The following is a 12,415-nucleotide window of genomic DNA, read 5'->3' as shown; positions in this document are numbered from 1 at the left end:
ACCATGTTAGTTATCATTACTGTCTCATTGGACCATGTTAGTTATCATTACTGTCTCATTGGACCATGTTAGTTATCATTACTGTCTAATTGGACCATGTTAGTTATCATTACTGTCTCATTGGACCATGTTAGTTATCATTACTGTCTCATTGGACCATGTTAGTTATCATTACTGTCTAATTGGACCATGTTAGTTATCATTACTGTCTCATTGGACCATGTTAGTTATCATTACTGTCTCATTGGACCATGTTAGTTATCATTACTGTCTCATTGGACCATGTTAGTTATCATTACTGTCTCATTGGACCATGTTAGTTATCATTACTGTCTCATTGGACCATGTTAGTTATCATTACTGTCTCATTGGACCATGTTAGTTATCATTACTGTCTCATTGGACCATGTTAGTTATCATTACTGTCTCATTGGACCATGTTAGTTATCATTACTGTCTCATTGGACCATGTTAGTTATCATTACTGTCTCATTGGACCATGTTAGTTATCATTACTGTCTCATTGGACATGGACCATGTTAGTTATCATTACTGTCTAATTGGACCATGTTAGTTATCATTACTGTCTAATTGGACCATGTTAGTAGAACTAGAACAGTAAAACAGAAGTACTCAAACAAATAGTAATTATATTTGAATGTGTGTGTAACCTGAATCTGTCAAAACAACTGATGTGTTGCCTCTGACGGATCATACAGAGTAACATGACATTAAAAGACAGATGTCTCTACTTCCTGGAGAACATGGTTCTGGTGAGGGCAACATGGAGAGAGAGGAGGGGGGGGGGAGGGGGGGGGGGGGTGCTCAGAATGACAAAGAGCCCTCAGAGAGCTGTTTGTGTATGTGTGTGTGTGTGTGTGTGTGTGGGGGGGGGGGGGGGGGGGGTGTGGGGGTGCGTGTTTGTGCGTGTGTCTGAGCATACATGCTTGTGCGAGGCAACAATGCATCCCTTTCTGCCTGTGTTGACCATCGTATAATTCTCATATCAACAAAAAAAAGCAGAGTATTTGTCATTGAATGTCATCGAATGACAACATGGCGCTGTACGTAGCCTACTGCATGTCTTTCCATGTGAATGGTGAGGCTGTTAATATGGACTGGGTGGCTTGTTGATGTTGTTGTGTAACCAGGCACCACCCAGAGTGTGTCTCTTGTGAAGAGCGACTTGGGTCGTTGTTAGCACAGATGTTTCACCAACCAGAGCGGTTCACTGTCTGGTCTGATGCTTGGCAGCTTGGGAAAACTCTCCCAACTCACTCAGGTGTAGACGTAGGGTGCGTCCATCACGACACCCTATTCTATTGGCCCATTTGGGACACACCCGTAGCGGCAAACACTGCACGGCGCCTGTCTGTCTGCCAGTGTTGTACCTATTCAAATAGCTGACTTATATAAGCGTCTCTCTTCAGTGGCACCAGATAACAGGCTAACAGGCTAACATGCTAACACGGATGGTGTGAGGAGATCAGAACTGCGGAGGAGGCCTGACCACACAATGACATGAAGGTAAAGTAGAGGCATGGGCGCAACAGAAGCAGAATAAAAAGACTATTTTCTATACGCCTCATTTCTCTCTGGGCTCCAGCGGAACAGTATACATGTTGTTGGTCGCATATAGGCCATCAGAAAAATTGATCTGCAGCACAAATTGCACCCTATTCCCTACATAGTGCACTATTTTTTCACCAGAGTCCTATAGGCAATGGTCAAAAGTAGTGCACTACGTAGGGAATAGGGTGCCACTGATGAAGAATCACCTTTTGTGGCGTGTTGAGTCGGCTACACCTGGCCATCTGCCCAGTGAACCATGGATTCTTCCCAGTTCTCAGGAAGGTTATCTATTATATCATTTCTACTGTATTCAACATCTACAGATGTCAACATGAGTCCACTCCCATGAAAGATACTGTATACCCTAGTTAGTGCTGATATGGTGACTGACAATCTCTCATAATGTTTAACTCCCTCTCTTATCAACCAACACACCCCATTATGGCCCTGTCTCTGAGAAGGGGGCTCTAGAATTCATCATAGAATTACTTCTCATTCTATTCTAACTTGGAATGGATTCTAATTCCATGAGTTCTACAAAGGGAGGGAGATCAGCTGTCATTGACCTGCCCAGACCTCCAGTGTTCTGCCCTGACTTCCTGTGGGTCATGGTAGAGTTTAGAGGGGAGGTAACAGTAGGTACGTCCCAAATGGCACCCTATTCTCTATATAGCGCACTACTTTTGGACATGTTCCATAGGGCTCTGGTCAAAAGAAGTGCACTATATAGGGAATAGGGTGCCATTTGGAATACAATCATATAGTTTAGAGGAGAAATGACAAGGACTGTTCCCAGCTGTATTGACGGGCCACCGACCGAGAGAGGGATTTAACAGGGAGATGAGATTGACTTGTTCCAGCGTAATACCATTGATCTGTCCCTGTGTTCCCACCATGTCAGGGAATATCTGTATGGATATCTGTTTAATTAGTCTGCATTACAATACGTTGGCTCTGTGGGGATCACAGTGTGGGATCATCATCATTCAGAATGATGTGTCAAATCTCTATCTAGCTACAGTTTATTTCTGACATTGTATGTGGCATTATGTCTAACATTAACTGACATTTATCTGATAGGGTTAGACTGTATCTTACATCCAAAAAATGGCAAATCAACGACTTGAACTTGAACGTATTACAACTGCTTCAGAAGCATAATACCGAGTGACAGTTTCAAGAGGTCTGGCATAATACTGAGTGACATTTACATTTTAGTCATTTAGCAGACGCTCTTATCCAGAGCGACTTACAGTTAGTGAGTGCATACATGTTATTATTTTATTTTTTTCAGTGACAGTTTCACTATTGCACTCTGCCTGTAAGTTAGCCAGATCTTCTAAAAACCGAACCGTTCCTATAGCTATCAATCATACACCTGGTCACACCACCTTCCCACATTAACACATTAATTACCAGGGGTATGAAAGGAAAGCCCTGTTGACGTGCCACAGCTCAATTAGTGGTTTCTATAGCTAGTCTTTGGACTAATAAGACTGACACACGTTTAATCTTCAACCTTATGTAATGTAATGCCCTTGTTTTTCGACATGTCCTGCTTCAACTTGTTTTAAATGTGAATAACAACTGTAGCTCCAGTACTCAATATTTTTATTAGCATTTTGCCCAGGTACAAAAAGACTGCCAAATGAAACTGTGCAAGTCCCATTTCTGTCTAACTGGATTGACTCATCTCTTGAGAAAAACCCTGACCTTTTGATATAAGAACATACTGCAGAGGTTGGCTACATGTTCCGTGTCACAGAATAATGAAAGACTAGTGGTTTATTACAATCACAAACAGGGTTTAATTCAACCATAGAGATCAGTATGACGATTAGCTATGCATCTATGAGACAGTTAGAGAATTTAAGCCGTTAAAATTCCAGTCTGTGTCACAAAAGATTCCATCAGTAATCACTAGATAAAACATTTGAGAAATGTTTCAATTTAAAGAATTCTACCTCATTGTGAATGAGGTTCACATTCAGTGCATGGACAGCTGTTGCGTGAGAATGGTTGCTGACGGTATGGTCCTAATACGGCCTTGGAACATCCCGTGATGAGTGCCACTGTGTGCTACGTTGTGCATAGGCCTTGGACAACATCCAGAGGTATCCTCGTCAGTTTTCTCTTTGTGCTTTGAGAGAGAGAGAGAGAGAGAGAGAGAGAGAGAGAGAGAGAGAGAGAGAGATCGCTGAAAAAACAGAAACAATGGTGAATAATAGAACAGTGAAAGCATCCCTGTCTCTCCACTATCCTCTCATTCGTTGGTTGGTCGTTGGGATGGGAGCCTGTTGGTCGCATCCCCGCGTTGTCCCACTCCCTAGCCAGGCCAGAGGCAGACCACCTCTCCAACCCCCTGGGCCAGCCCAGCAAACCATCCAGCGACTAGCCGAGCCGTCTGCTGCCGTCCCAGCCCCACTGCAGACACAGAAACGTCTGAGCAGCGTTGCGAGAGCCATGAACTACCACTACCAACCCCCCTACTCACCTAGTCTGTCCCAGAGGGGGTATCGGCGGTAAGTGGTGGTCGGAGCACGTTCGAAGTGTGTTCAGAGCGTTTTCAGAGCGTGGTCGGAGGGTGTTCGGGAACATGTTCGGAGCGTGTGGATGGCTGAATGTGACATTACATTGTAAAGATAAAGGGGATTGGTTGGTTTGTTGAGAAGGTACACGGACAGTCAGGAAGAGTACGGAAGGTGGACATTTGGTTGATTTGTTGAGAAGGTACAGGGACAGTCAGGAAGAGTAGGGAAGGTGGACATTTGGTTGATTTGTAACCGGTTAATAATCACTGGGGAAGTTATATTCCTCTGCAACATTTAATAAAATTGATCTGGAAGTCTGGATGTATATCGTAGTAAAATACTTCTGTCTGTATATAAAATACTGAACCATTGTGTTTGATAAGAAAGGAACACTGTCATTGTTCTTCTTTCTGGACCCTTGTTTTGATTCCAGTAGGACAGTGGGTCCATTGTCTATGGGTGAAGAACATACATTGTGTTTACAGAGAATAAGAGTCTGTCAGAGACATCTTCCCTGTTCTCTGGGTGACAAACGGATGGCTTGTGATTTGGTGTTCATTGTGTGTCTCACTCCCACTTGTCAGTCCATGCATTTATGCTATTCTCTGCATCGTAGAGGCTTACCTTCAGGATGATTAGTTATGATTTTTCTCATGAACGGTAAGCACAGGATATTCCATATACTTAATGGTCTGTCTGTCTATTTTCCACATAATGTGAAACTCATAGTTCCCTCTGGGCTACATCCTACGTCCTAAATATAACAGTGCACTACTTTTGACCAAAGCCCTGCTCTGGTCAAAAGTAGTGCATTATTTAGGGAAGTACACAGTGCCAAAGCCTTGGGCCTCTGGAGGTCACCATGGGGATCCAAAGCCTTGGGCCTCTGGAGGTCACCATGGGGATCCAAAGCCTTGGGCCTCTGGAGGTCACCATGGGGATCCAAAGGCCTCTGGAGGTCACCATGGGGATCCGAAGCCTTGGGCCTCTGGAGGTCATCATGGGGATCCAAAGCCTTGGGCCTCTGGAGGTCACCATGGGGATCCCGAAGCCTTGGTCCTCTGGCGGTCACCATGGGGATCCAAAGGCCTCTGGAGGTCACCATGGGGATCCAAAGGCCTCTGGAGGTCACCATGGGGATCCAAAGCCTTGGGCCTCTGGAGGTCACCATGGGGATCCAACGCCTTGGGCCTCTGGAGGTCACCATGGGGATCCAAAGCCTTGGGCCTCTGGAGGTCACCATGGGGATCCAGATCACAGTGACTAAATCTGTTAGAATGTGTTTGCTTGGCTTTCAGACCAGGACATCTGATGGAAAGTCTGGTTCAACGTCTAGCTGGCTGTATCATGACTCATAGATCCAGGGATGTGTCCCAAATGGCACCCTTTTCCCTACATAGTGCTCTATTCTTGACCAGAGTCCTATGTGCCCTGGTCAAAAGTAGTGCACTATATAGAGAATATGGTGCCATTCGGGAGGCTCTGTAATGAGTCATAGATCCTGCTGGTCCCTTTAGGCTGGAGCCCACTTAGCTCAATGGACGCTGGCTGACAGTTTCCCTTATAGCATATAAATGCCAGGAGGACTGAGGGTAATATGGCTGAGGAGAATATAAACGCTAGGAGGACTGAGGGTAATATGGCTGAGGTGAATATAAACGCTAGGAGGACTGAGGGTAATATGGCTGAGGTGAATATAAACGCTAGGAGGACTGAGGGTAATGTGGCTGAGGTGAATACAGTAGGATAACTCATTGTTGGTCAAACACCAGTACTTTGTTTACATTCTCATGGTGAGAGGTACAAGAAATGCACCTCCCCCCCCCCCCCCCCACTCTCTCTCCCCTTCTCCCTGTCCCCCCCTCTCTCCCTCTCTCTCTCTCCCGCTCTCTCTCTCGCTCTCTCGCTCTCCAGTATTTAAATAGGAAACAGTACAGTACACCTTTTTTTAAATACCTGTACTAAGCCATGACCACTGGGACTACCCCTTGCTAATTGGATCGGAGGGTTACAGAACAAATTACTTCCTTCCTCACAAAATGGTTTACAGTACACCTTACTTTTCTTATATGAACTAATATTAGCAACACAACGTGGTGTTGGATGGAGGTGTTAAAGTTATAACTGTGTTGCTATATAGTGAATGCACGTAGCAACAAGACAGCTATTATGGTGCATCTATGGATGAGGCAGGTAGCTTAGTGGGTAAGAGCGTTGTGCCAGTAACCGAAAGGTCGCTGGTTCTAATCCCCGAGCCCACTAGGTGAAAAATCTGTCGATGTGCCCTTGAGCAAGGCACTTAACTGTAATTGCTCCTGTAAGTCGCTCTGGATAAGAGCGTCTGCTAAATGACCAATAATTATTACAATACTGACCCCTATAAGATGTTCTTATGCTGAAACTCTTGCCTGATAGGGAGAGCCTTTTAGGACAACAAAAAAACACATTGCACATTACAAATTAGCTCTAATATATTTTTAATTCCATGCATCAAAATCCTAAATGCTCCCCCAAGTAGGCTGGTTATTTGTCCTCCTTAAAATATGACACCTTTAATTAAATATTATGAAGAAGTGAAACTTCAACTCTCGCCACCAGGTGGTAGCAGAGTTCTAGAGGAGAGGAAGGAAAACTCCCAGAGCCTTGCAGTGGGTGGAAAGGAGTTCCCCAAAAACTTCTGTTTGGAACATGCTGTAATTTCTTCTACTATCGCACCTGCAGATAACACCGACTCAAAACAACAAACAGTATGTAGACATCCTGTTATAAACCAATAATGCATGAGTTATTAGTGCATTCAATATATCCGGATTCTAGTTTGCCTCTATAGGCTAGCCGTTTCATAATCTCGACATACTGTTGCACATGTCCCTGACAAATGAATGATTGAATGAAAAATAGCAATACATAGGTATAATATACGATAATAATTATACATAATTCAGTTGTAGCGTTCCCTTAAAAGTATTATCAGCTGATGCAAAACATCAACGAAAATAACAAACCAACAGTTATTCCTAGTCTGTATATGACATGTTATACAACCAAAACCTTTTACTTAAAAAATGCGCGGAAAAAACCATAAGCACACACTTTTTTTTTGTGCATTTATTTTGCCTATTTGCTTCAGGGTGTAAGTTAATTCGGTCTGCGGGTCAACTGAGCGCTTATTGTGTTTGTAGGAGTTCAGAAAGGGGGCAGATGGGAACTCATGCCAAGGCTCATTTGCATAATTTATTCTAGCGTCAGGTGACGTCAGGAGACAGTTCTGCTATAAGTGTCTCCGGTGGCAAAAATAGAATCAGTCGCCTGAAACCGAACGTGGCTCATATCACCCGGCATCAACCTAGAGCAACTCACGACAGAAGCAACCGAATCGAGTCGTGCAGTCAGTCGAGTGATTAAGCTGAATACAGTAACCCCGGATTTGTATCTATAGGTAGATTAATCTACTCAACCAATCGCAAACGTGGCGAGAAGCATTTTCCAAACGGGTCTGGTGCTGAACATGAGTACGGAGATCTTCCAAACGCCAATGGAGGTTGCTGTCTATCAGTTGCATAACTTCAGCATCTCCTTCTTCTCCTCGTTAGTAGGAGGAGATGTGGTGTCTGTAAAACTCGACAACAGGTAAATAGATAGCCGTACTGATTTAGTGTGTTATTGATGCGTAATTTGTGCGTAATAGATTTCATTCAAATATTTAATCAAAATTGTTGTAATTCGAGATTGAGAGTCATATTTATTTCTTTGCAAATAGACTAAACAAAGCCAGGTAATGCCGGGATTCGAATTGATATAATTAGAAATACCGTAATGCTGTGCAGTCGGAGTAATGCAATTTATGCGACTCCAATATGCGTCTTCAAACACATAAAAGTGGATGGAGTATCTTGAAACAATCTCGATACAAAGTAATCAATATTATGTCATCCTTTGCAGCGCTGAACAATGTATCTAGCTAGGTTGCAACAAAAAAAAAATGCACAGTTGTAGAACAAGGGTGGTGCAGGCAGGCTGGTTTGTCATACACATGCCCAATCTAAAATAGGTTAGAAGTTGTAGCTAGGTTCATTCATGGACACACATAGCCTAAACACAAATTAAACAAACATTTGTGATGATGGCATTACATGGCAACTGCATCTCAAAATACTTAAAATAAGTTACCTTGGTGCTGGATCTGGTGCCATAAAGGCAGTCTGGTGTCAGCATCTGTGCGTAGGGCCTCCTGTAGCTCAGTTGGTAGAGCATGGCGCTTGCAACGCCAGGGTTGTGGGTTCGTTTCCCACGGGGGGGGGCAGTATGACAAATGTATACACTCACAAACTGTAAGTCCGCTCTGGATAAGAGCGTCTGCTAAATGACTAAAATGTAAATGTATGAGAGCATCGTAGGTAAATGTATGAAAGCATCGTAGGCCACCAGTTTGTTTTCGTTGTGATCCAATGCTCTGATTTGATATGTTGACTTAACTTCTTCTCTCCTTCACAGTGCCTCGGGTGCTAGCGTTGTTGCCATTGACAACAAGATAGAACAGGCAATGGTATGTATCAGCAGCAACATTATACACTTTATCATTCATATCATCATTCATAGTAAGCCAGTAACCCTTAAAAGTTGACTGGGCTATTCCATATCCAACCACATTCATGCACTTTGCCCATAGTAATCATATACTATACGTTGGTAATCATAGCAGACTAATCTTTACTCAACTACAAGTATAGTACAGTAGAAGCTTCAAGTTTTAAATGTCACATTCACAAGTTTAGTGAAATGCCTTTCTTGCTAACTCAAAACCCAACAATGCAATTATCAATAACAATGTATTACTAGAAAGAAAGAAAAACACACGAGAAATAAGAATAAGAAATATGAAAGCATACTATATACATGAAATATTTTTAAAAAAGTCAGTTCAAATACCATATTTACATTGTGCAGGGATACTGGAGTGATGGAACGTTATGTGCCTGCAGCATTGCATGGCTACAGTAGTACACGCTAAATACACGTGATGTGGCATGTGACTATGTTCTTTCTGCTGCTTTCTGAGTCAGACAGGGAGGCAGGCAGAAACAACAGTCAGACTATTCAATATTTAGTTTACTGATAAACTTTAGACCTTAATACAGGCCATATGGGTACAAATCTCTGTATCCATATGGCCTGTTGCTACAAGTTACTACAAGTGTTTTGTAAGGCACAGTAGGTTAAGCTTATGCTATAAATCACACTACATTGATAGATTTATGGTTAGTTTGTATGAGTTGCAAAGAACTCTCTCTCTCTCTCTAAACGCGGGTGGCAGGTAGCTTAGTGGTTAAGAGCGTAGTGCCAGTAACCGAAAGGTCGCTGGTTCTAATCCCCGAGCCGACTAGGTGAAAAATCTGTCGATGTGCCCTTGAGCAAGGCACTTAACCCTAATTGCTCCTGTAAGTCGCTCTGGATAAGAGCGTCTGCTAAATGACTAAAATGTAAATGTAAACAGACTTCTCTAACAGTAGATCTCATTCCTTCTCTCCTATCTTAGGATCTGGTGAAGAACCACCTGATGTACGCGGTCAGAGAGGAGGTAGAGATCCTCAAGGAGCAGATCAGAGAGCTGGCTGAGAAGAACAATCAGCTAGAACGTGAGAACAGCCTTCTGAAGAACCTGGCCAGTCCAGAACAGATGGAGAGCTTCCGGGAACGGGTTCCTTCCGAGTCCGACCCCGACGCTCTGGTCCCCCTGCAGCTGGACAACCAGTACCAACTCCAGCAGTACCAGCAACAAGCCCAGATGGGACTCCATAACCCTGACCAGTCCTGCCCCATCAGCGCTGGCTCTGCGGTATAGGTGGCTCTGCCTTGGAACTCCAGTTGTAAACTAATCGTCGCTGCCAACTTCAGTGAAGCTGTCTGTAACAGATGATGAAACACAATTGACGAACGAAGCACATGAAAAGACTCTAGCTAGCGGCTGTAGGCTGAGGCGATAAGCTATGAGAAGCCCGTCCTACGACATCTAGACTATTTCTCTTTAGACAAAAGCGCTAAACGAGAGGGCTCATGTAGCCAGCCGGAGAGCGCTCGCATTGGGACAGAGGGGAGGCTCCGGCCTTCTGGGGCCAGGAGGGCCAACCCTTCAGCCATTCTCTACCACCCCTGCTACAGAGGGGGGAGAGGGCTAAGAGACAGGGCTGGCCCGGGGACCTGATCCTGTGGATGCCTCTCCATGCCAGAGTGGCCCGTCCTCCATTTTTACCTCTCCTGGTCCAGCCAAGGAAAAAGGAAATCTTCTCCAAGACAGACAGAGAGACGGCCCTCCAGTCTCCACTAGACCGCCCATGTGGAATTCTTCTTCTAACTTCTGATAGTACAAGCTCTGAGGAGTCCGTCCGAGAATATCTCAACCATCTTATGACTGTTCCCACCTATCACCATCTGCTGATATTCTCTGTCAATATTCCTTAAGAAGCAACATGTCAAAAGGAAACCAAACCTGAGCTCCAGCAGAAAGAGTAGAGGGGAAAGAGGTTCTAGGAGATGCTGGACTGTTGCTGGGAGAGAGAGAGAGAGAGGCCTGTTGCTTCTCTATCTCAACCTCACTGGTGATAACTGATTACCGTAATCATGATTCAGAACATCATTGCTTGTATTATCTGCAGTTTGGGTTGTGCTGCTTATGGGGGAAAATCCTGCTAATTTACACTTTGTTTTGTGATTCTGAACAAAGTGGAATACTTAATAGGAGCATTGTAACTGTTCAGTTTAAATGATTTATTATGGGGATGGAAGTATCTACTACCCATTTTGCCTAGCTCTGTCCATTCTACTAACGTGTTCAGAGTAGTGGGCTGGAGATGAATTTGACCGGCTGATGTTCTAAAAGCTGCGAATGCAATCCTGACCTGGCAGACGTGTTCTGTTCAGATGCCAACCTCAACTTGAATCAATGGCATGACCGTAGCGCCTATCTCCAGAGGAATACCATATTTCCACAATGGACTTTGTGTTTTCTAACTACCAAAGACTTTTGTCTCATTACTACTCCAAACTAAACCAAGCAACCCGGACCATGTGTACATCGTTCACAGGGAGAACTCTTGTTAGCAGTAATGTTTTTTTGCTAAACGTTTGGTATCGTTGCTGTATTGTGTCCATGAAACAGGTGTATATATATATATAAAAAAATGATTTAATGGATGCAAAATGCACATTTGCAATAAACCTTATGTTTACACTAAAGCTATGTTGTTTCCCTTTCAGTTGTTCTTGTATTGCAATCTAAATGGAGAGTAACACGATTATATCATTTAACTATTTCGCATACATTGACCACTTGCAACAACAACTCATGTTAGCCATGGGTATAAGAGCTTCAAGACCCACTGCTATTTGGTTTAAGTTATCTAAGATCTTAGAGTAATTATGCAAAAGTGAATAATTTACATGTAGGCTTACATCTTAAAGCTTAATGCTTTTTTTTGCAAGAAAACATTGGGACATCTAACTAATGATCATTTTACAGATAAACTAAATGTAGCTTACATGTGTCGGTCAATTGAAAGTCCACAACGTTTTCTTAAATCTTTGTCCAAAGTTGCATTTCTGAACTTTTCAAACAACTAAGTAATAATGGTTGTCCAAGGAGCAGCTAGACTGAAGAAGAAATAATACTTTGTTCCAAATAACACATCCTTCAGCCATATTGGCAGCTAGTGTGTAACTGGAGTGTGTTTTTGTGGGTTCTCTACTGTGCTGTCCCGGTCTGTGAGCTGAGGGCTACACCCATGCCATGAGAACATGAGTGAGTATAGTAAGCTAGTACACCCTAGGACAGCATACCCAGCAACAGTACATATCTGGTAGCATGATGGGTAAATCAACAGGTCTCAGTCCACTAACAGTACATATCTGGTAGCATGATGGGTAAACCAACAGGTCTCAGTCCACTAACAGTACATATCAGGTAGCATGATGGGTAAATCAACAGGTCTCAGTCCACTAACAGTACATATCTGGTAGCATGATGGGTAAACCAACAGGTCTCAGTCCACTAACAGTACATATCTGGTAGCATGATGGGTAAACCAACAGGTCTCAGTCCACTAACAGTACATATCTGGTAGCATGATGGGTAAATCAACAGGTCTCAGTCCACTAACAGTACATATCTGGTAGCATGATGGGTAAACCAACAGGTCTCAGTCCACTAACAGTACATATCTGGTAGCATGATGGGTAAATCAACAGGTCTCAGTCCACTAACAGTACATATCTGGTAGCATGATGGGTAAACCAACAGGTCTCAGTCCACTAACAGT

The 12,415-nt window shown here is 43.4% G+C and overlaps 1 protein-coding gene across 1 annotated transcript in view; it reads left to right on the top strand.

Moving 5' to 3' along the window:
* Nucleotides 1-11,203, top strand: part of LOC311105139 (uncharacterized protein) — a 45,680-nt gene extending 34,477 nt beyond the window's left edge. The window contains exons 2-3 of the mRNA XM_084147169.1: nucleotides 8,598-8,649; nucleotides 9,640-11,203. Of these exons, the coding sequence (XP_084003295.1) occupies nucleotides 8,598-8,649; nucleotides 9,640-9,945 (358 nt within the window). The 3' untranslated portion in view covers nucleotides 9,946-11,203. The remainder of the gene's footprint in view (nucleotides 1-8,597; nucleotides 8,650-9,639) is intronic.
* The last annotated feature ends 1,212 nt before the right edge of the window (nucleotides 11,204-12,415 follow it).

This window comes from Coregonus lavaretus (genome assembly GCF_964263955.1).
Source record: "Coregonus lavaretus genome assembly, chromosome: 29".
Classification (NCBI taxonomy): domain Eukaryota; kingdom Metazoa; phylum Chordata; class Actinopteri; order Salmoniformes; family Salmonidae; genus Coregonus; species Coregonus lavaretus.
This window is presented reverse-complemented; position numbering and strand designations above follow the sequence as displayed.